The sequence below is a fragment of the Lygodium microphyllum genome, chromosome 6 (assembly GCF_053477565.2).
Source record: "Lygodium microphyllum isolate KBCC chromosome 6, Lygodium_microphyllum_v1.1.10, whole genome shotgun sequence".
NCBI classification, from domain to species: domain Eukaryota; kingdom Viridiplantae; phylum Streptophyta; class Polypodiopsida; order Schizaeales; family Lygodiaceae; genus Lygodium; species Lygodium microphyllum.
In genome coordinates, this window is record NC_141140.1 from 84,636,028 (window position 1) to 84,661,652 (window position 25,625).

Here is a 25,625-nt window from a genome sequence, read left to right on the forward strand (position 1 = left end):
TGTTTTTTCTCTCTTCCTCTCCCTCTCTCATTTCCTCTCCCTCCCTCTCCCTCTCATTTCCTCTCCCTCCCCCTCTCTTTCTCTCTCCATCACTCTCCCTCTCCCTCTCTTTCCCTATTATGTTTAATGTTTCCCTCCCTCCCTCTCCCTTTCTCTCTTCCTCTCCTTCTCTCATTTCCTCTCCCTCTCCCTCCCTCTCCCCCTCCCTCTCCCTCTCTCATTTTCCTCTCCCTCTCCCTCTCTTTCTCTCTCATTTCCTCTCCCTCTCTCAATACACATGAATTATACAAAAAAACAAGTAAAAGAGAGAGAGAAAACACAAAAACAAAGCAAGAATGGACAGTGCACTCACTGCCTGCAAAGGCTCAAAGAAGGGTTTGGCAGCTCCTCTTCACGACATCGGCTCCTCTTTGCCCTTCGTACATCTCCTCCTTTTCTTCGCGAACGGCGGTGGCGGCGGTGAGAAGTCTTCTTTCTCCCTCTTTCTCTATTTCTCTCCCTCTCCCTCTCAAATGCAAGATATTTGCTCTCCCTCTCGCTCTCTCTTTCGTGTATGCACGTAAAATGACGTGCTTGGGTTTTGGCCCGGGCTTTTTTCGTCTGAGTACCATCTCTATTAGCGACGCCGCTATTTTACGTCGCAAATCGCTGTTGCTATACCTCCATATCCTTGTAGTGACGATTGCAACCAATAGTTATCTATCCTCCAGTTTTCTTATAATAACACCCCACTATTACTGGTAAAGCACCCTTTGAAGTTGTCTATGGAAAGAAATTACCTATCCCTATGACCACTATAGCTATAGTAATGTTCTTGCTCTATTGATACTTTAGTCAGTGACCATAAAAACGTTTTAGAAGAAGTCATCAATAAGATTGAACAATTACAATGGAGTTATATAGCTCAAGCAAACAAGAAACACAAGGCCATTACATTTTAAAAAAATGATCTAGGTTGGTTAATATTGAAAAGAGGATGTTGAAATCCATTGAAAGGCATTTTAAAATTATACTATTATGTATCATTCCATATGGTTCATGAGATCAATGATAATGCATTTAGATTGGGTATTCCTCCTCATTTGTAAATACATAATTCATTCCATGTTAGTCTATTGAAGCCTTTTAAGGGAATTCCACCAACAACTCCAGTTATAGATGACTATCCATTATTAGAAGAAGACATAGAAATCTTGGTACTACTCAAAGTCATTCTAGACCATGAGGAGACCACCACTAGAAATGGATTAGTACCATATGAATCTAGTTAAATGTAAAAACCATTCTATCGAAGAATCCTAGTGGATTCAAAAGTAATTGCTAACTTTGACTTATGAACATCTTGCCTACCAATCATAATTACATTAATGTTTGGTGAGCAAAAATTCACTGCATGAGGCAATGCCTTGTGAAAATCCATGGTTACCTTATTTTCATAGTTATGTACAGATTCTCTCTATAGGGCAATATACTTATATTTTGATTTCATTGTTGATCTAGTGTAGATTCATCACACAAGACAACACTAGCATGTGTTTGGCCAACCTCAGAGTTTTGTATGTTTAATCAATTGAGGATAATTGCTTTTTAACCCATCAACAATGTTATGAAAATTACTAATTTTACTATGAAAATAAGATTAGTTTTATTTTATTTAATATTGTGGATTTTATTTATTTTCCACATGATTTGTAACTTACTATGCATAGTGCTACATGTGACATTGGTCACATTATGCATGGTAGATAGATGGAAAGAAACTAATGTGTTTTGTGTTGTGGTGAGAAGATTACTAAATGGAGCTATACACAATAAGTATCTTAAGGAAGCACATTTTAATGTGTAGGAATTACTTATAGCTCTCTAGCAGAAATCTCATAAAGTCCTCACCACAAACCTCCCATATAGATGTAGAACTTAGCTAGGAGTCCATTGGTGTTAGGAGAGCTTTTGTCTTTAATATTCTTCAATGAAAATTCTACTTTCTCCTTGGAGAGAGCTTTTCTTAGATACTCAACCTCCCTTATAGAAAGGGCAACCATCATTGCATAGTTTAGCACCTTCACATATTCAACATGCATAATAGGATCCAAGTGAGAGTAAAAGGCATGAATTATATCATCATTATCCGTGAACCTCTTTCCATTAGAGTCTTTTATGTAGTTGAGAAACTCCCTTCCTCTCTTTATTCTTTAATGTATCGAAGTAGAAGGAGGTAAGAGCATCCTCATCTACCTTTGCACTTTAGCAACCTGCATCTTATAGGTCTCCTGATTTTTAAGAAACACTCAATTTCTTTAATGCATCAAAGTAGAAGGAGGTAGGAGCATCCCCATCTACCTCTACACTTTAGTAGCTTGAGTTGTATAGGTCTCTCGATTTTTTTAAAAACTTCAATTTCCTACAAAGATAGCACAAATAGGATCATTAGCGAAGAGACAAAACAAGGTCATTAATAGAGAGACAAAATTGGGCTTCTCTTTAGTAAAGGTGGTTGTAATGTCTCACAACCTAGACTTGCTTTGCAATGCTTCTCGTTGCTCTTGTTCTATGCCAATCATCCCTCCACTGTCATGCGATGTGTCTTCGTTTACTATAGTCATGTTCCAATCACCTAGCAATAGGGTAGGTCGAGCATCCAATTGATCATCCAAACCATGAAGGATCATTAGTTTGCCCTCCTTGCACATACATTAGACACATAATTTGTAATTTCTATCATCTTCTCCTCCCCGGCAATTATTTTTGCTGCCAAAACAAATCCATCCTCCTTTACCCATAGCAAAAATGGAAGTGAAGAATGTGTTATGAGAAACATAGATCCAGCCTTACCTCTTTGATGTCCCTTGACTAGATAAGCACCATAAAGAAGCTCCACGCTATCTCTTTTTATCTCGATCTCTTGTAGTGCCAATATTTTTGGCCTACCCTTCTTTATAGTATACATAGTTCACATTTCAAAAGATTGTTGTTACCTTCTTGCATGCTTGATTCATCTCAAAAAATATATCTCCTCAAAAAGCTCCTCTCTACTTTGATTACAACCTTTGATTACAACATGGCAGTTTCAAACCACCAAGGGAAGTTGTGCAAGCTTCTTGATGGAAATCTTTTCCTTAGGCTTTTATGTCTTCCAGTTATGCTTCTCTCCTCTTGGATTAGCATTCTTTTGCCAGCAAACTTGCTTTCCTTGTTGGATATTGGGGCTTGCAATTGTGGTCTAGCCAACTACTTCCCTTGCCCTTCCACCATTTTCTTCTTATTACCATCAACTTTGTCCACCTTAGCTTCTTTTATCTCTATTTGTGTGCATGAGGACTTTGGTGTATACACAATAATGTGTTTATCCTTCTACTCAAAAGCATTCTCTTTAGTGGCTTCCTTCTTTGGCTAGTCCTTTGCAAATTGTTCTCATTGTTTATAAAGGTAGCAAGAGTCTAGGAAGCTTCCATATCTAACTTGCAATAGCACTTCAAAGCCATGCTAGTCATAAATCTCAAGATACTTCTTGGGGTTCCTTTTGTTGGTCCCACAAAACACACACCTCATGCTTTAGTTTGAGAGTGCCATAAGTCGATGCCATAGCTAGAACATATAGGGCTTTCCCCAAAGAACCAACAATAGTAGAAACCTCTTCATCCAACCAAAGAGGTAAGTCATGGAGAGTGACCCTAACAAGGCACTTGTATTGGATTATTGTTTTGGGTGAGAAAGTACAACACTTATAGTTGATTGCACATCCAAGAGCTCAGTAAGGCCATGAAAAGTCCTCTATAAACAAAGTGGTATTCTGCAAAAAAGCTTCACCTTGGTATGCTGCGATGAACCAACTATTGAAGTCCTCTTTGTAGGGTGTTTAGAGTGTAACTCATGAAGTAGAATAAAACTCCAACCAATGTGTAGTATGCAACTCTCTGTTTGATTTGGGGACAACGAGCGATAGGGTCATTAGAGCCTTCATTCATTTCTTTTTTGTAGTAGCTACTTTGGTGTGCTTACACTTATTGAGAAAGGCTTGCTCCCTTTTAATAGATAAGTCTTCTCAATATCTGCCATGTCCAAACCATTGTGAAAGGTAACATCAATATAGTCTTGAGGCATATCCAAACCGTTGCAAAACATCAACATAGTCCTGAGGAAGGCTTGCTCCCTTCTTATATTTTCTCAATATCTACCATGTCCAAATAGTTGTGCAAAGTTTTGAGGTCCCATTCTCCACCATTAGGTTATTCCCATTTTGGTTCTTGCTCATTAGAATCATCAACAACAAGTCTCTTGCCTAGCCTAACATTATGCATGCATGAAGGAGCAAGGAGCAAGGCCATGACCACCTTTAATGTGCCACTCCCACCACGACTCTCCACTCATCACCTCATGTACCAGATCATCTATTCACACCCAACACACACACACACTCTCTCTCACTTTTGTTTGGTCCTTTCACTTTACCGAGTATCTATCTAGGCCACGGACTTTTTAAACTTTTAAATGCTGTAACATTTGTGAGAGTTTGTTAGGTACCCTTGTAGTGCCCCACATGGGTAGATAGTAGAGCTCGGAAACCATCAGGTCGTGCCCGGGCATCGAGCTCGGTCTCTCCGGGAAGCTATAAACGCTTCTAGAAGTGCTTGGCCTTTTCCACAATATCATGCACCTTGTTCGCTTGTCCCGTTAATGTAAAACCCAACAATGCTAACATAAAGCTTACTTCTCCAGTATCCATGGCCTCCGTCTCCACAAATGCAGGCGCATGCTCCATCGTCTCATCATCTGGGCCCGACAGACATCGAACGGTTTCAGCACGACCTTGTGTTCGCTTCTATAACGCAGGTCCGCTCTCCTTTTTATGGAATGGATTCAAAAATTCGGCAAAGAAATGAACAGCAAGCTCCATTGCCAAGTATTTATGGAATCTTAGGGCTTGAGAAGTTCCGTTGTTTTTGTTTATCAGACAAGCACAAGAATCTGAAGGCTTCTGAAATATTCCGATTCTTACCCTTGGGGCACTCATTGCTGGTATGCTTAACACTGCTGGAACATTTCATGCTGCTTTTTGGATTGATTGATTGTGCCTGAGAGAGAGAGAGAGAGAGAGAGAGAGAGAGAGAGAGAGAGAGAGATGTGTGTGTGTGTGTGTGTGTGTGTGTGCGATGAGCAGCAGCCAAGTATAGCAACTTAGACTGGCGTGTACAGCAGCCTTATTTGCATCCGACCTGGGAGTGAAAAATGCGGCAGTTTTGGGATGGAAATTGAGAGCTTGACGACTGCTGTACTGCTGGTACACAGTAGTATGACTGTCACGACAGCACAGGTGAACAGTGTCGACCTTCTGCACTTGATCCCGATGGCAGTGTAGAACAGTATTGAGCGTGGAAATGCAGCAGAAGCACTGCTGTAATCACAGTCTGAAGGTGTGACCTGTTGCAACAGGCTGGATATGATGGAGCCAGGCAGCAACTGGGAAGGACGGGTTGCTGTAGATGGTGAAGAGTAGTAAACAGCAGTCTTTAACGTTGCTGTGGCAGTAGGAAGGTGGAGAGACCAGCTGTGGGTATGGAGTGACCAGCAGGAGGGCGTGGAGTTTGGCTGCAAATCTAGTAGCTGAAATTGGTTAGTACCTTTTGTAGAATAAGTTAGGGTCAGGGTTATCATGTCTCATGTTTAATTAGATAATTGATCAAAATCATGTTTCGGGGCCGTTTGATAGTGGATCAAATTTAGCCAAAAAAATGTGTGGAATTGAGGGCTAATTATGTGGCTTAATACTCTCTTAGGTCCAAAATGGGATCATGAGGACAATGGCATCATGCCGAGGTCAAAAGCAGCTCCACCCCAAATAGACCTAATGTATTGGACCAAGGGTGCCACTCTATGCTGCCCAAGGCCCTACTGGGATTGTAAAGGCAATGAAGGCATGCTTTTGGTCTTTGATCAACCATAGTCTTGAATGATAATTTGCATGCATTGAAGAAATTTGAACCATCCAACTTCAACATCCTCATAGAACTGATCATGCAATGGAGCTATGCCACATATTGGTGCAATCTTAGGATTGCTACAGAGCATATATGCTTGCAAATTCAAAGATTTGACCATGCAAACACGCTATCTGTGGACACATTGTATACGTATAGTTCCAAAAAACCTCCATTTGTTCAGCTCACAAAGGTCTCTTGGATAAAAACCAATACTAATTGGTGTGTAGAATACGGATGTATATTGACAAGGGTCAATTCTGAAATTTAACCATTGTCTTAAGTGTAATGTAAGAACATTACCATCTAGATGGTCCTTCTCTAACTCTCCAACCGTAACTTTGTTACCTCTGCAAAGTAAATAGTACATTTATTGAACCAATTGTAACAACGGTGTCCAATTCCTAGATTGCGCCACTTGCTTTTGAGATAGTCTTTAGGACATCTTTTGGGTTGTATGAGTCTCTTGTCATGTCTTTTGGACTTATGAATGCTCCTACCACATTTAATTGGATGATGGATCGCATCTTCAAGCCACACAGGAAATTTGTGGACATTATTTGATGACACGATTGTCTACTTGGAGAATGAGACAGAGCTTAGAAAGCATTTGGACATTGTGTTCAATGAGTTGCATAAGCACAAGTTGGTCATAAATGATAAGAAGAGTGAGTTTTTCTTGCATGAGATTCACTTTTTGGGACACATTGTGTTAGCTGATGGCATTTGTATAGACCTTGCAAATGTTGAGACAATACACTCATGGCCACCTTTGAAGAATGTACATGAGATTTACAGTTTCTTTTGGGTCTTTGTTCCTAACAAGGAACGCACCTAGACTTCAGAAATTGAAGGAATCCACTAGTAAGAGAAGAGCCAAAGACATAGAAGGGTGATCTAATTCCCAAAGGTAGGCCCAAGCAAAGAATACAGCTAAAAAGAAAGACGCAACATGGATAGGCACTATTGTGGAAGTGGATCTACCTAGCCTTATCAACTTGATTGACAACTTGGCAAAACAGGAAGCTTTAAATATGGAAGAGGGCAGCTCATGCCATAGAAGCAACAAAGAGCTAGACCTAGGCAATTTTCCTGAGGCCATTCAACAGTTAGTGCACAAATACGATGTTCAAACCCGGCTAGAACACCGAGGTAGACCTGTAGAGGACATCATAGTAGATCTCGAGGAGGAGAGGAAGTTGGCACGCAAAGCTTTGTTAGGCCTAGCCGCATACAACCAAGATCAGCAGAGGTTGGAATCAGGCGCCAGATGGTAGCAGACAGGAAGGAGAAGTTGTGACCGTGATGTCCTCTGCGAACGGGGCATGGGTAGTAGAGATACAACTCTTTAAACCTGCAAAAACGAGATTAATACTGTATGGATGGCAGCCTGCATATTTATAGAAACTTTTAGGACCTTGTACCACCGCACTGTTTTAAAACTCTCTCAAACTGTGCACCATTTTAGGGTTTTGATTAATTAAGTACTTTCGGGGCTGTTTAAGTGACTAATTCAGCATGTAATGCTTATATTAGCTCAACAAGGGTATTGTCATTGTTGGTGATATCTTTTGAGTGCCTATTAGTGGTGTTGGCACCTTGCTCTATGTTTTGACCATCCATTGAGCTCCATTCCAAAGGGCCTCCATGTTCCGGACTTGGGTTTCCATCTCCTCTCAGTTTATGGCCTTCCTAGACTTGGGACCTGTGTTGTCTTCATTGAGTTGGCTGTCTTTGTTGAGGATTCTTCTACAGCACCACTTTTATGACAATGGTTGGCAGGAGAGTGGGCTATCCATCCTCCATTCCCCTTCCATTGAGGCAGCTTTCTATTGGCGCACCTGTTCCTGATTATGCATTATTTATCCCATAGGTTCCTTCCCATCCCCCACCCTCTTCTCTGGTGGTTCCCTCATACCCCCAATCCCTTTCAGAGGGGCTTGATCTTGATGATGTGGCTGTGGATTTATTGACCCCTAGTGTTTTTGAGGGGGCTTCCCAGGATTGTGAGTAGGTTCTTCATTGGTGGTCTACATCGATGGACTTCATTGACATTGGCATCATAGCTGTTTTCAAACGTGTCTGAAATTTTTTCTAGACGTGTGCAAAATAGACATCTGAAAGCCCTGTTTCAGACGAGGCGTTTAAAAAAAGAAGAAGAAGATTTTTTATGACTTTTAGAAAACAAGCAATGGTTTGTTACTTTTACCAAACAACTACTCCCTTGAGTCCAGGCAACATGGAAAATGCTTTCTTGATTGGAAACGACTGAAATCAGCCTGTAGGAACTCCACGAACTGTGGGAAACACAGGTCCCTACCTGGAAACATTGCTGCCCCAAACTTTCTGATCACACAAGGTAAGATCTCTCTCTCTCTCTCTCTCTCTCTCTCTCTCTCTCTAGGTCCTCCATACCCACGAGACTGTACCATTTGGAGCTCATTGTTACTAGACAGAGCTCTATGTTTTACACATAGCTATAGTTAGTTTCCTTTCTTATTTTGCTTTGTTACATACATATTTTGCCCAAACAGTTGTACCATCATACACATGATTGTAACTCATGGTCTCATAGGTCATTTTGGCCTTTTGTAGACGTTAATATATCATTTCATTTCATTTCATTTCTCTTTGCCTTTGAAGTTTGAGCAGTGCAGGCTGCAGCACTGCAGTGTATTCAGCATGGGCCCTGCATTGTCATTGTTCACACTGGCCTATCTCTTTGTTTGTAAACTCTCTCTCTCTCTCTCTCTCTCTCTCTCACAGCCTTCAAAGACTGCAAACAGTAGTCTGCACTGTGCAGTGTGCAGCCTGCATTGTTAAAGCTGAAGCTGAAGCCTACAATTAACAATGTCATGTCTACATAAAATTTGTGTTAGGTTTTAACTTTTGAAGATGGAAGAAAGGGGAAAGTTGAATGGAATCATGTTATTGTTGTCAAAATAGTTGGAAAAGGGCAGAATACATGTAAATGTAAATATTGTGGACACTCTTGGGATGATGGCTTGCTATGCGTAAGGGCACATATTTTGGGATTGACAGTTCTTGGTGTGGAAAAGTGCATTAGAGCACCACAAAGTGCAAAGGATGGATGCTGCAAATTGCATGTGGGTGTTGAAGTGCAAGACTCCACTGCAAACATTGATGCAGTTGTGTCAAATTTGGGAGATGCTTCTCGTTTCAGTGGCTTTGGCAATGTAGAAGCAAGTGTTAGTGTTAGGTAGCTTGGGCAATTGAGCTCTCAAGAGCATGTGAGTGAAAACAAAAAAGTGGCCAAATCACAGGGTGCTTTGACAAAAGCATGGATTTGCAAGCACGAAAGGAGGCAGACATTGCTGTTCGTTGCTTCTTTTATGCAAAGGATATCCCATTTTGGAAAGCAAAGAGCCTGTATTTTCTTGGCATGCTAAAGGTAGTTGGGCAGGTGGGTCAAAGCTATAGACCACCTTCATATAACAGTCTACACATGAAGGACCTTGTAGAGGTTAAAGGCATCGACTGTGAGTTGCTTGATATTAGGGAGAAGTGGAAGAGATATGGATGTAGCATTGTTTGTGATGGATGGTTAGATGCAAGGTGTAGGCCTAGTATAAATGTTATGGCTACATCCATTTATGGTTTAGTTTTTTAAAAAGCTATTGATACGAGTGGAGAATACAAGTTTGGGGAGTCCATCTTTGGCATCTTGAAAGAAGTGATCCTTGATATTGGGCCAGATTGTGTGGTGCAGGTATATATAGATAATGCAACTAATTGTGTAAGGGCTGGTGATTTGATTGAGCAAGAGTGGCCTAATATGTTTTTTACTAGATATACATGTCATTGCTTGGATATTCTTTTAGAAGATATTGGAAAGCTTGCTTGAATTGCCATTGTGCCTACTAAAGCAAATGAAGTTATCACATTTGTTACAGGTAAGCATGCAATATTGGCACTGTATCACCAATTCAGCCGGAAAGAATTATTGAAGCTATCGACTACACACTTTGCTTACATGTTTATCATGTTAGTGAACTTGTTGGATGAGAGATGTTACAATAGCTTGCGTCGTATGGTTGTTAGTGATACTTGGGCAAGAAAGAAAGCTTCACGCACAATGAATGGAATGAAAGTAGCTGAGATTATTTTGGGAGCAGATTTTTGGAATGATACTAAAATGATTGTAAAGATTTGTGCACCCATTCTCAAGATTTTTGGTTTTGCTGATAGAGAAGGGGCCACTATGGGGCTTTTGTATGTGATGATTGATCAAATGATAGAGAAAATAGATTCCTTGGAAGGAGTGACCGATTCTAGGGTGCAAGAGATCAAAGGGCCTTGTGTGAATAGATGGGATATCATGCATTCACCTTTACATACTGCAGCCTTTGTTTTGCATTCTATTTGGAGAGCGAAGAATTTTGATAGTGATACGGAGGTGCATGAAGGATGGATGTCAGTGATAGAAAAGTATACAAAATATGATGTGGATATGTGGAGTGTATTATGTGATGAGCTTAACATGTACAAGTCAGATTTAGGTGCATTTTCTTGGCCACTTGCAAGAGATACGAAAAGAATGCATCAGGGTGTTAAATGGTGGGAGACATTTGGGCCATGTGCACCCAAATTGTAATCATTGGTTGTAAGTATACTTTCACAAGGCTCTTATGCCTTCCCTTGTGAGAGAAATTGGAGCACATTTCACTTATTCAAACAAAGAGAAGGAATAAGTTGCTTTCAAAATGTACAAAGCAGCTTGTATACATTCATACAAACCTTCCTCTCAACAACAAAATTAAGAAAAAAGTCTATGAAAAGATGGAGGTTACATTGGATATGCTCAATAAGAAGAAGGATGATGATAGAGTGCTTGCATTGCAATAGATACAAGAGGAGGAAGAGGACATTGTAGTGCGATTGTCATAGAGGGAGGCAAACACTAGTGATGTTTCCAGCTTTTCTCTTGGTCCGCATTATTAGGAGGAGGAGGAGGAGGAGGAGGAGGAGGAGGAGGAGGAGTGCACTCTTGAGAATGATGATGATGATGAGTAGATTAGTTGGTAGTGACTAGTTGTTGCTAGTTGGTCATTGATGTCTAGCATCCATAAGCTGTAGCCTATAGCCTTGTTAGAGACTAGTTACGACTCATTATAGTTTACTTTTGGTTGTTTCTTTTGAGTTTTTAGTCTAATATGTAGTCGGCATACCTCTAGTGTCTATGATTGTCTTGTAGGTTGGCTTGATGTCGGACTTAGACTTCAATATTCTAATTTGGTTGTGCATTGTTCTCTAGAGTTTGGACATATCTTTTATTTGAAATTAGCACATGCTATCTATTCTGATTTATCTCAAAGTTTGTTTTGAAGATGCTTGTAAGTTTAATACTTTTCTCATAATTTGTTAAAAAGATGTTTGAAAATTAGGGTCATGTATGATTTAGGTCTAGGATATGAATCATACTTGTTTCATACTTTCGTACGCGTTTGTGTTTGACGTTTGATTCACGTATGAAAAACTATAATTGACATTTCTCTTGCCACCCTAGGATTTGTTTCTTCCTTGGCCTTACATCGCGTCTAGGATCTGAGAGGGGGTATTAGCAGTCATGATTTGTTGGGATGTAAATGTCCTTGATGCACCTTCGTGTATCGTACATGTGTATTATTATGTTGTACATGTGAATGCACCCTTACGTGCCCTAAGTATAAATACATTTTATTCTTTGTGTACCAACACATTGTTGGTATATCCAAATCATATCGTACTCTCTCTTTGTCACTCTGACTCACCTGCACACTTCCCTTGTTGCAAATCTTCACGCTTCCTTTATCTACGCACTCACATGATTGTCAAGCCTTGTCATCTCTTGCATGTGAGCCTCAATCTGAGTAAGACTACGACCTTAGGAGCTTTGACATGTTTGTCACTTGTTTTGACAGAGGAGGTATCTCACTCTAAAGTGATCATATGAGTGCATTCATATGCATTTTCTTTTTTTTTTGTCGGCTTTTTGTGTGCTTTCCCTTAGCAAACTTTGCATTTCCCAGGTGTCTCCATTTGCCAAACAGTATTCAGCCAGATTTAGGGGTAGTTGGCTATATATAGCCTCTCCCACTCACTTGGTAGATCATCTTCCTTCTTTCTTGGCAGGTACACACTCTGGCTCTGTCATCTTCCTCCGTCTATAATACTGCTGTCGTCATTGGTTTGATTTGGTGCCCTCATTGACAATGTGGGCTGTGTACAGGGAGTGATCAGTCCTCTTTCTATATTCAACATTTGCTCCTTGCTCAATGCAGATTTCTTTCTTTTTTTCTTGCAGTCTCTCTTTGTTCCTTTGTCTCTGTATTCTTGTTTCCTTTTCATTCCGCACTCTCACAGATTTTATCTTTGAGCTTCCTAGGACACCTACAAGGAATGGTGGGATATGGACCATTATTTGCAGGTTTAGTAAGTAGGTCCATTTCATTCATGTGAGGAAGAAGATAAAGGCTGATCATATGGTATGCTTATTTTTGCAACATGTGTTTAAGTATCATGGCATGCCGGAGTCGATCATCAGTCTAGATCCTCGGATGATCGGTTTATTTTGGATGGGGTTGTTTGAAAATATAGGTACTATGCTCAAATTCTCTTCGTCATTTTATTTGTAAACATATAGTCAATTATAGAAGAGACAAATTCTACAGTGCTTGATTTCTTAAGTTGCTATGTATTTGAGCATAAGTCACAATGAGAGTAGTATTTGCTTTTGGTAGAGTTGGAAAATTTCAGCAAGCATTTGGTATTAGCATGGTTAAGTAGCAGTGGCCAATGTTATTTACACTATGATGCCTTTTGAAAATTCCAATGCAATATGTTTTTGCTTTGGCACATTGCAGTGCAATCGAGGATGATTGCAAGGATTTCAAGGGGATGGTTTGTCACAAGGACATGAAATTCTATTGATTTGTTTAGTTTTTGGTTAAAAGTTAAATCAAATGTGCAAATGTGACTTGCACATGTGAGGCACAAGTTAATTGTTTCTCAATATGGGACCCAAATCCTGAGATAACAATTATACAAAAGTTGTAATAAGCTATACCTGACTGGTGCTAGATGGTACTTGGTGTCAGATTTAGGCCTAGACCAATTTATTGGCCACTAATGTTAGTGGCGGCATTAGAGACTAGGTATTAATTAATTTATTAATACCGATTTAATACTTGGGAGATAAATTAGCCTAGCCAATTTAATTATTGGTCTCGATGAGATTAGTTTTTTGAGCACTAGAATATTTATTAGTTTATTAATTCTAAAGATTAATTTAATAAGCTGGATAATGCTAAAAAATGAGATTAGAAGGCTACCACTTGGAAAAACTTGCCCATGCAAGTGGAAAAACGTTTTTGGATGGTTGGTGTAAGTTTGTTCCAGCCATTGTGAAAGAGAAGGAGATTGTTGGAAATTGAGGAGGGGTAGTTGAATTGTTCTACAGCATTGGAGACTTGCCTAGAAGCTGGAAACAACTGTTTGAATGCAAGTGGAAAAACGTTTTCGGAGGGTTGGTGTAAGTTTGTTCAAACCATTGTGAAAGAGGAGGTTGTTGGAGAGGGAGGAGAGGTAGTTGAATTGTTCTATAGCATTGGAGACTTGCCTAGAAGCTAGAAACAACTGTTTGAAGGTCTATAGTAGAAGGCAATAGCTCCAAAAGGGTGAAAAGAGGTAGATGCCAGTAGTTGGAGGCCGGTGATAGCCAATTTGGGCTCCCAAATTGAAGCTAATTGCAAGTTGGACTCTCTTGATCAGGATAGCAATAAATAAGAGGTGGATTTCATAAAGAAGATCAGAAATTTCTCTCTCTACAACATTCTCTTCTATTCTCCAGTCATTTCTCAAGTCCCCTCAGCATTTTCCAGTAGTTTGAGTCATCAGAAGAAGAGATTTCAATCAATCTCTATTGTAAACCCTAATTTACAGTAGAAATTACGGTTTTGACAGCTACCTGGAGATGGGTGCTTAGAGTCAAAGGCCTAAGACTTAAATTCCAGTAGTTGAAATTGAAGAATTTCAGGGAGATTCAAGAGGCTTGCCAACCAATTTCAATTTGGGGCCAAATTTATCTCTCAAGGAGTAGGGTGAAAGTCGATTCCCCAAGCAAACCTAGGGGCAAATTAATCTGAAGGCTTGTTGGTCATCAATAAGAGCAAGTAGCACTTGGATTAGCAGAGGAGATCAATGAATCTTAGTTGTACTCCATCTATTGGCAATAAAAGATAAAGAAATAGCAAAAGGGGTGCAAGTTTTTGGGTCAATAGATTGCCTTGCCCATTATCCAAGAATTAAGAGGTAAAGTATACATTTCAAATTTATGTGAATTTATTACCTGCTATAATTATTGTTAAATTAGGTTGTGACCACCCTAGCAGAGGAGGAAGTTTGTTTTCACATCCTCACATGTCTTGAGGATGATCTCCTGAAGTTTTGTAATCACTCTCCCTCATTTGTACACCCCATTGTAGACTTACGTGAGATAGAGCTTCAACTTGTTTGTTAGTGGGAGAAATATGAAAATTGTTCTCTAACTTTGGTAAGTAAACAATGAATATGTATAAGTATGCTGAATTTCTTCTTCTTCATTGTTTTAGCGTTTGAATTTAGCTCATACTTTCTAATCTTATTGGTAGAAAATGGTGGCTATTGGTGTTTATACACAAGATTGTGGTACTAGTCTTGTTGAGAGAAATTAGACCCGAAGAGATTGGTCTTGCTGGTCATACACAGGATTGTGGTATGGGTCTGTCGTGTTAGGTGCGTAGTGGAGGTGTGATATTCAGAAATGGCAATGGAGAGAGAGAGAGAGAGAGAGAGAGAGAGAGAGAGAGAGAGAGAGAGAGAGAGATGCATACGATCTGTGGATACAAAGAGTTGTACCTCTTTAGGTTTTTGTGATAGTTATATATAAAGTACAAGTGCTAAGGATGTGTTTACACTTGAGCACATATAAAAGGCACGGTGGCCCTTTATATATAAAATACAAGTGCTAAGGATGTGTTCACACTTGAACACGCATAAAGGGCACGATGCCCCTTTATTTCCAACAACCTCCCACCTAAAGGCAACATGCCTTAAGGTTGAGAAAAGAATCAACTAAGTATGTACAAAGCTAAAATATATATACTATCCAACTCCCATTATTTGTGGATAATGAGCAAACCGCTTTACTGGAAGACCCTTCATGAGAAGATCTACAAGATTATCATCTGTATGTACCTTGACAAGCTCAATGCTCTTCGTGAGAAGATCTACAAGATTATTATTTGTATGTACCTTGACAAGCTCAATGCTTTTGCTGTCAAGTACATTCCTGATAAAGTGATACTTCACCTGTATGTGCTTTGTCTTAGCATGAAAGATGGGATTCCGTGCTAGCATGATAACACTATGGCTATCTCAATGGAGAATGGGGGTCTCGATAATGCCAAGCTCTTCGACTAGACATGAAAGCCATAAAGTCTCCTTGCATGCTTTAGTGGCAACCGCATACTTTGCCTTTGTTGTAGACAATGCAACACACTTCTGTAGCTTGGAGATCTAGGAAACTGCTCCCCATGTAAAGGTGAGTGCATACCCTGAGGTAGACTTTCTGCAGTCAATACGACCAACATAGTCTGCATCTGTAAAGCCAATGACAGATGCCTTGTGTGTGCCCTTAAGATATCTCATGATACCTTATTTTGCTTCCCAATGCTTTCTACCAGGTTGTGTTATGTACCTGCTAATCACTCCCACTGCAAATGCTATGTTAGGATGCGTAGCGAACATAGCATACATCAAGTTACCCACAGTTGAAGCATACGGAATCTTGGCCATTTCAGCCTTTTCATCATCAGATGTAGGGCTGTCCTTTTCACCGAGTTTCACATATGGAGGCGATGGTACACCAATTGCTTTTCCCTCCTCCATATTAAAACGTTGTAAAATCTTGGGTACATACTCTTGCTGTGTCAGATAAAGAAGACCTTTTGATTTGTCCTTGAGTATACGCATGCCAAGAATGTGATTTGTCTCACCAAGATCCTTCATGTCAAAACTATTATGTAGGTTCTGCTTCAATGTGTCCAACACATGAACATTCCTACCACCAATTAGCATGTCATTCACATACAAAATTAGTATAATAAGGCTGCCGTGTGTTGTCTTCTTGGTATATAAGCAGTGATCCACTTGACTTCTTTTAAATCCTTAAGATTGCATGAATGTATCAAACTTATGATACCATTCACGTGGTGCCTGTTTCAGCCTATACAAGTTTTTGTTGAGTTTACATACCGTCTTTTCTTGCCTCTTGGTCACAAAACCTTCTAGCTGTTGCATATATATGTCCTCATATAGATCACTAGGTAGGAAAGCAGTCTTTACATCCATCTGTATGAGTTCCATATCCTCGCATGCAACCAAGTCCGATATGTTTCGCAAACTAGTCATCTTGACTATAGGAGAGAAGATCTTGTCAAAGTCAATTCCATGTTTTTGCTTGTACCCTTTTGTAACAAGTCGTGCTTTGTACTTTCGTAAGGAACTAGAAGTGACCTTCATCTTGTAAACCCATTTGCATGGTAGGACTTTTTGCCCCTTGGGCAAATGTACCAAATCCCAAGTACCATTCATCTTTAGAGATTCAATCTTTGACAGCATAGCTTTATGTCATTTCTTGTTGTCCTCTTTGTCCATTGCTTCCTTGAAGCATGACGGTTCACCATAATCTGTCAACATGACATAATTTGCAACATAATCTATTTGGCTGTATGGAATTTCTGGTCAATCTACGAACCCAATGATCAATGTTTGCTGGCTGTCTAGCTTGCAAATTTGCATTAACAGCTTGTTGTTCAAATGGTTCTGCATGTTGTCTTGCCTGTTTTGGTTGGCACATTTTCTTGTTGAAACTGTGGTATATCATGGGCAACTTCTTGCTGACCGATTCCAACATCATCCCCGACATTTATAGGGTCGTTTACAACAGGTATTTGCTGTTGTATAGTGGGTACTCTTTGCTGTCCTATAGGTATTTCTTCTTGGAACACAACCCTTATGACTTCCTTTGTCTTTTCAAGCTATTTATGCTTGCGATCTTCTTGGAAGATAGCATCATTGCTGCGTACAATTTTCCTTTTCTCAAGATCCCATAATTTTTACTCCATTTCTCCCTCGTCACCATATCTTAGGAAAATGCATTTACAGGACTTTGGCTCCAATTTGTTGCGTTATTCCTTACGTATGTGTACAAATGCCTCGTAAACACTCTCAAGTGTGTATACGAAGGTGGCTTGTCTGACCACACTTCTTGAAGGACTCTTTCTCCCAAAGACCTATTTGGTGATCCATTTATCAAGTGTACGGCTGGCCTTTGCCCAAAATCCATGAGGTAATGTAGCATGAGAGAGCAAGGTAGGAACCTTCTCTTGAATATTCCTATTCATATGCTTTGCGACACCTTTTTGGGGTGGATTATAAGGGGCAGTGAGCTCCCTTTTTATCCCTTTGCTATCACAAAAGGCCTATAAGGCTTTGACACATATTCTCCAACATTGTCAGAGCGAAGACACTTTAATGTCTTGTTGGTCATATTTTCAGCAAGTGCTAGGAATTATTTAAGCTTATCGGATGTCTCCTCTTTACGACGGATTGAATAAACCCACACTTTGCGTGTGGCATCATCAACAAAAGTGATAAAATATTTCTTTTCCCCTAGAGACAACCTTGGCATCTCACATACATATGAATGAACCAATTGTAAGGGTGAAGATTTTAATGAAAGAGACTTTTTATGTGATGTTTAAGCATGCTTGTCAAATATACGATGATCACAATGGTCAAAATCAGCATACCTTAAACACGGCAAATAACCCAGAAAGCACTTTCATTCCAGTTTGACTCATGTGCTCCGACCGGCTATGTCACAAAGATACACTTGGCTACTCAGTTATGGTGACAACATGATCACGTATACTAGATACATGTAATGGATAAATAGTATCACTTTTAGAGCCTTTAGCAACAATCCTAGATCCCTTACATATCTTTCATTGGCTATCCCCAAAGCTGGTGTGATAGCCTTCATCATCTAGCTGCCATGTGCTTATTAAGCTCATTTTGAGCTGAGGTACATGCCTCACATTATGCAAAGTTGACATTGAACCATGCTAAAATGCCAACTACACACTATCAATTCTTGCAATGTCACATGCATAGTTGTCCCCCAGGTGGACAACACCATGTCTACCATCACTATAGTCAAAGAACCACTCACGGTGTGGTGTACATGGATGAGGCACTTGAATTAATAATCCAAATGTGCATGTCAGTATACCTCAAACACGGCAAATAACCCAAACGAGAAAGCACTTTCATTCCAGTTTGACTCATGTGCCCCAATCGGCTATGTTATAAAGACACACTTGGCTACTCGCTTATGGTGACAACATGATCACGCATGCTAGATACATGTAATGGATACATAGTACTTTTAGAGTCTTTAGCAACAATCTTAGATCCCTTACATAGCTTGCATTGGCTATCCCCAAAGCTGGTGTGATAGCCTTCATCATCTAGCTGCCACGTGCTTATCAAGCTCATTTTGAGCTGAGGTACATGCCTCACATTATGCAAAGTTGACATTGAACCATGCTAAAATGCCAATTGCACACTGCCAATTCTTGCAATGTCACATGCATAGTTGTCCCCCAGGTGGACAACACCATATCTACCATCACTATAGTCAAAGAATCACTCACGGTGTGGTGTTACATGGATGAAGCACCTGAATCAAGAATCCAAATGTGCAGGTCATCTTTAGAATATGCGATTAATGAATGTGCACTAAAAGAAGAAGCAAAGAGTACATCACTGCCACTGTCACTCTCATGACTGATTACATTGACTTTCTGTATTTTCACATTGCTCTTCTTTGCATGTTGGTTGTTCTTTTATCTCATCTTTATTATCATTAGTGCTTTTGCCCTTGCCCTTCTCTTTATTCCACTTAAAACAATCCCGATTGAAATGCCCTTTCTTGCCATAGTGATAACACTCTACATTTTTTCCACGAGATTTGCTGCGTGCTTTGTTGTCAGAATTACCCTTCTACTGGGATCTGCCTCTATAGTATGTAGTGCATTGGGAGACTTGTTTGCTGAAATATTTTGCCTATTGAGCTCTTCCATGAGCAGAGAGCTCTCCACATCTGAATATAACAGCATAGCATGGGAATTACTCATTGCTGTCCTAAAAATGTCCCAACCTTTAGGCAAAGTGCATAGCAAAAATGTTGCTTGAACTCCTCATCAATATGAAACTCAATCTCTGACCAAGATATCAACATACTATCATTGGAGAAGTCCCTTAAGCTTCACAGCATGACATTGAATGCCTGAGACGGGATAAAAAATGAATGTCTTGTGAGTGACCCAAATATGCCAGACCATTATATTTAGCTTTACCAAGTATCCAATCACTAGGATGCATCTCTCTCTCTCTCTCTCTCTCTCTCTCTCTCTCTCTCTCTCCGTGTCAAGAAGTTCAAATTAATGTATGGAAATATTTACATCAAGCTTTCAAGCCAATCAAGCCGAATGGCAACCACACACATGAAGCCAAAAGGTTATTATAACAGTACTCTATAGGAACAAAAATTCTCTAGGTGGCAATCAAGCATCATTCCACAGAAAGCAGTCAGCTGGCTGAAAATAGAGTTAAACTCATGTACAGACATGGTTGTACCTTCCTTCGTATGAAGGTCCATCAAAATTTTCAACCAATAAACCTTGTTGGATGCACTTTTTTGAGCATATAACTCCTCAAGTCTTTGCCACATATCATAGGCAGATTTCAATATCTCTATGTTGAAGAGCAAAGTGTCTAACAATGAAAGTTCTATTGTAGAGCGTGCAAGCTCATCTAACTCATCCCACTCATTCAGATCCATGTTTGCTGGTTTAACCCCTTTTGTCTTTATGGGCTTCACCTGTTTCTTCTGGGCCAAGACATTATAGCATCGCTTTTGCTATATAGCAAAGTTGTGTGCACCCTCAAGCTTCTTAATGTGCAAAAGATTGCTGCTATCACTGCTGCCAGCCATGATTTATAGCTCAAAAGTAACTCAAAGGTCAACAAATGTGAGCCCAACTGTCACACAAAGGGCCAAGGTACAAAGCAAGTACCAACCAGCAATGAAAAACCAAGTAATTGCAGAAATTTCTGATTTGCAAAATTCAAATCAATTTTCAGAGGCATAAAATGTGTGCTACAGCACACCACGAGCAATTATAGTTGTGTCACGGGCTAATACGTCAATTTCGTGAGAAAGCCCCAAATTTTAGTCTACTCCAAATGCATCCACGAGCATAAATTTGACTCACACGGTTAAAAGCCCCAAAATTTCTCTGCTCAAACTGCTCAAATTAAATCAAACATAACTCTCGAGAAGATTGTGCAAGCCAATTTTGCCAAAATTTCACAAATTTTGCAAAAGCCCCAAATTTGTTTGGGGTACGATGTGCTCAATTTGCATTGAAATTGCATTGCAAGTACATACCTAGATCAAATTTGACCCAAATTTTGCAAATTTTGCAAAAGCCCCAAATTTTGTGAGGTCCATTGTGCCAAAATTTCAAGAAATTGTACCTGTCCCATTGCAATTACATGAAAAGCCTGAAGTTCTAAGACCTGAGAGTGTGCAAAATTCCACAAATTTTACTCAACCAAGTAAAACCAAAAGCCTCAATTTCAGGGAGTAGATGCGTGCCTAATCTATCAGATTTGTCTAACTGTGCTTGTGCACGCGTGACAGCCCGTAGAATTTTTACCCAAGGATAAGCCCCTTTAAAAAAAATTTTCTTTGAAGAAAAATGACCATCGACAAGTCGAGCTGCACACGATTTGTGTTGACTTGTTGCCTGGGCCCATAATCTGCTCCGAGCTGCCCCGCAACCTGCACGTGTTGTCGCCTGGACTTGCACCACCTGCCTGTCGACGTTACCTGCTTGTGCTTGACTGTGACTGACTGAGTATCAGCGAGTGAAGACGACCTGTCACCTGCTTTTGGTTGTAACCAGCGACCTGCAGCAGATAGCAACCTTGACCTGCACACTGCCCCTGTGACCTGCGCCTGATCAGAACTGAAGGCAACAGCTCAAATGGACTTTGGGAAGCGAGCTTGCGTTAACCGACGCTCTGATACCAGTTTGTCGTGCTAGGTACGTAGTGGAGGAGCGATATTCAGCAATGGCAATGGCGGAGAGAGAGAGAGAGAGAGAGAGAGAGAGAGAGAGAGAGAGAGAGAGAGAGAGAGTGTGTGTGTGTGTGTGTGTGTGTGTGTGTGTGATGCACGATGTGTGGGTACAAAGAGTTGTACCTCTTTAATGCTTTATATATAAAGTACAAGTGCTAAGGGTGTGTTCACACTTGAGCACGTATTAAAGGCACCGTGGCACTTTATTCCCAAGAGGGTCTTGCTGAGAGAAATTCGACCCGAAGAGTTTGGCATTTTGTCATTGCAACTCGTGTTTGATTGAGAACTCATGTTATATTCTAGAGCCAAAGCATGTGAATGTGGACAGGCTTGACATAGAGCTGGTCAAGGACAGTCCCATCATTCCAGAGAAGAAGATAAACATATACAATATGCTTTACGAGGAGATATTCACACTTACAAATTCAACACGGTCTCACTGCTTGTCATCTAAGGCAAGAGGAGCTTGATTCCGACATGCTTTTGCTTCTATCTCTTTATCAGACTCACCTGGTATTTTTGCAGCCCCATTGGCTTCTCAAATTGATGACAATGATGATGATGCCTCCTCTTCCTCTACAGTAGTGCTAGTCTTGTTGATAGTAGCTTGGAGGAAAATGAGATAGTGGAGATGCCTTTAGATGATGGTGAGTAATATTCTCTTTAGATGATAGGACATACATCATACTAGATAGATCATGATCATTTTGGTAGTACATATTGCATTGTACTTTGGAGTTGATCATGATTCATTTCCTTGATCATTGGCTCTAGATGATGTATTTATTATTACATTACCGTTTACTATTTACCATGCACTCATGAGCTCAACTCTTTAGTTAGTCTTGAGGCTTGATTTAGGCCTCAAACTTTCTTTATCTGAATCTATGTGATATCATGACAGTTTTTTCTATGGAATATTGATATTGAAAGTTTTTGAAACTCATGTATTGTGAATTTCTAGTCTTTGGTAGTTTGACCCCGTCAAATCTATTTTAATGTTACGTTTATAATTTATGCTATTGAGGAATTTAAGTGTTTTTGGTGTAGAGTTTCAAGTTACGAATATATCCCTTGATATATTTGTCATATAATTTTTTTTTCTAAAAGTTGACAGACAATTCATTTTCCCAATTTCGTCTCCCTATTTTGGAAACTCTTGGCAACTATGGATGATTCTCATATGATCCGCTCTTGGAAAATGCCGTAGCCATTGCCAAGCTTATGTAGGGTCTTATGCTCGAGTCTCACTCCCAACTTCAGCATTTTTGATCTTGCATTTGAGTATTGGGCATATTTGCTTGATTGCTATGTGGCTTGTGATTGTATTCGACAAATCAATCTTGACCAAAAGCTCAAAGACCTTGAAATCACTAAGAGCAATGTCTTGACTATCAAGTTGGCAGAGAACCAATGCCTACTCTTTGAATTCTCCATAATTGGCCCACCAAAGCTAGATGGCGATCATGCCATGATCGATGAACAACTTACTACCTAAATATTTTCATTTTATGCAGCAAGTTATCTAACAGCCCCAATTATCCACCTATGAATTTGAATGCCAACTTTTGTGCTTCGCAAGGTTGTTTGATCAAGTCCACATAAATTCCATATGCCATATGCAGAGAGGGCTTGGACTTGCACCATTCAAAAGGGGAAGCAAGGGGGTGGGATGACTAATAACAGGACCTAGTCGTAGTGAGGAACAAAGTAACTCCCCATTGAAATTGGGTTGGCAAAATGTCCCCAAGAAAAATAGGTTTAGTCGGTTTAGGGGGGAGGGGGTTGCCTTGTGGTGTGGGAGCATTTTGGATCAAATGACCTTGAGCTTGAGTAGTCAAAGGGTCATATCTTGAGACAAGTTGTTGGGTTCACTTTTTTGGAGCTATTGTGGAGCTCTCACAATCACATTGCATCCAAGAAGAGCAGTAGCCTTGGTATATAGAAGGCTAGTGATTTTGCCTTTGTCAATGTAAACTTACATATACTTTGCAAGAATGAGACTATGAAGGCCGATCCCTTTACTCAGTGGGAGATGGAGCAGGAGGAGCAGTAGATAGAAGGGCATGTTTGAGAGCCTTGGGAGGGTTGAGGAGGCAGCAAAAGAGGCCGAATATGAATTGGGAGAAACTAAGTTGCAACATCTCTTCTATTTTTCGCAAAGGATACTATTATATATCATAGGCATCTTGGAGGAGCCCAACCGCTCATCTTGTTTGGAGCAAATGTAGAGCTCTTACAAGTCACATTACCTCCAAGAAAAAGAAGGCTAGTGATCTTGTCTTTGTCAATGCAAACTTACGTATACTTTCGAAGAGTGTGACTACAAAGTCTTGGCCTCTTTACTTAGTGGGAGATGGAGCAAGAGGACTAGATAGGAGGGCATGTCTGGGATCCCTGGGAGGCAGTTGAAGAGGCAGCAAAGGAGGCCAGAGATGAGTTGGGAGATGAGGATACTATCACGCACATCTTGGAGGAGTCTAACACGCCTTGAGGCTTGAGTGTTCATAGATGCAACTTGCCATCAAACATAATAGCATTAATTGGTAATTTGACTTGATATTTGTATCTACTAACAGCCTAGCCATCTAGGCCTGGCTCTTTAACGATCTGTACTTCAGCCTTCAGACATTTATAGCTCGAGTCTTTACTATTAGCAGTATGTACTTTTTTTGCAGCGTCTACTGATCTTAATACGTGATGTGCCATTCATTTTGTTTTGTAGTAGTGCAATACAAATGTTTAGAGTATGCTTTTGGAGTGACTTTGAATACTTGTGAAGTTATTTATTCCAGAATAATGAAAAATTCCAAAGGCAATTATTTTTAATTGTCCTGTTCCTCCCCCATTCCTGGAATGGAGCCTGCCCGTTCCTATTGCGTTCCCAGTTCTTGCTCCCCATTTTCCATTCCCTATTCCTAGTAGCTATGCACCGATAATGGGTTAGATGCACTGGGTGCTTGTGTAGCCCAAACCACCCTGCACTTCTAAGTCAGTCTCTCATATCTGATCTTTAAATACATGTGTACTGGTTTTGTTCCAGGTCACGAGAAGGTTTCAGAGAAGACATGGTATTGTTGTCTCACATGCAGAGGGACCAACCTTTGAATTTGACAGCTTCAGATCGAAAGTGCTGCAGACTATTAGTGCGCCAATGCGGGATTTTCCATGGGATACATTCCATAAGAAACTCACCCAGCAATTGACTGATCTCTTTTGGAATGTAGGGAAATTTGTTGTGATACCCTTGCTGGTGATTACAGCCTTCAGTGAACTTGTGTTTACAGTTTCAGGTGGCAAAGAACTTTGCATTCCCATAGGACTGTTGGCAGGCACTATGATTGCTGGGATACTGAAAGAGACTGCTGTGGCATTTGGCATGGATTTTCAGGTCCTTCCCGTCTTCACCAGACTCTAAATTATGTTTCTGGACGGTAGAGAGTATAACCCATCACTCATATGTTACTGTGTGTTTTGTTCTGCTAAATTTGCAGGGTGGTGCTCTTCCATGGCATCTTGTGGGGATCGGTCTGTTTTTTGGAGCGATAAAATTTGCCCCTCCCAGTCATCCACTGTGGGTGTGCTCTTTATTTCTCCACTTGGCCAATGGAGGCTTGTGGGAAACAATTCGATATTCAATAGACTGGCGAAGAAGTCATACTGGAGCCGCAGTAGCTGAGGCGGCAAATCAAAGCTGATATATGTAGCTCAAGGAAAGCATAAAGTAGAGAAATGTTTCCGAAGATTGGGGACTTGTAGCCCTAATCAGGGTATTCTGTTATCACTTTGGACAGTCATTGCTTAGTCCATTATTATGGTCTAACCACAAAGCTTATTCAGCCAATTCGTACTTTCAATAGGTTTTGTGGTAAGTAGTTTCATGCTTGACAGTTGGGTAAGCAACAGTTTTGTGAGGGCTTATTCAGCCAATTCATGTTGTATTTTTAATGAGTTCTGTACTTAACGGTTGGGTAAGCAGCAGTTCTGTGCTGAGCTAATTTGAACTGCTCCCCCCCTTCATGAAATACCTACCCCAACAACAAGAAAAAGAAAATACTCCTGCGCTCCCTTTCATATGGATTATATACCCCCCCTTCATGAAATACCTACCCCAACAACAAGAAAAAGAAAATACTCCTGCGCTCCCTTTCATATGGATTATATGTAATCTTCATGTTGGTTATTTTGGCCTTCTCTAGACGTTAAATGTGACCTGCTTCCATGCATGTGTGTGCATGCGTGCGCTTGTTCCACTTTCCGTCTCTTATCATAGTCCACAACACGCTTTGTCAACAGCCCCCAGCACTTTCTGTCAGTTCGTCTTCACATACAGCAGTTTATCTTCAAAGTCCTCGTCTTCAGTCCGCCTCTTCTCTCTCTCAGTTTTGCCTTTTCTC

At 40.3% G+C, this 25,625-nt stretch overlaps 1 protein-coding gene and 1 pseudogene across 1 annotated transcript; both read left to right on the forward strand.

Moving 5' to 3' along the window:
* Positions 1-4,574: 4,574 nt before the first annotated feature.
* LOC148034753 (uncharacterized) lies at positions 4,575-25,317 on the forward strand. Its single transcript, XM_087680560.1, has 4 exons — positions 4,575-4,830; positions 4,952-5,016; positions 24,272-24,619; positions 24,723-25,317. The coding sequence occupies exons 1-4, from the start codon at positions 4,722-4,724 to the stop codon at positions 24,924-24,926; spliced, it is 726 nt and encodes a 241-aa protein (XP_087536686.1). The 5' UTR covers positions 4,575-4,721; the 3' UTR covers positions 24,927-25,317.
* LOC148034754 (uncharacterized) lies at positions 5,243-11,009 on the forward strand (annotated as a pseudogene).
* Positions 25,318-25,625: the final 308 nt, after the last annotated feature.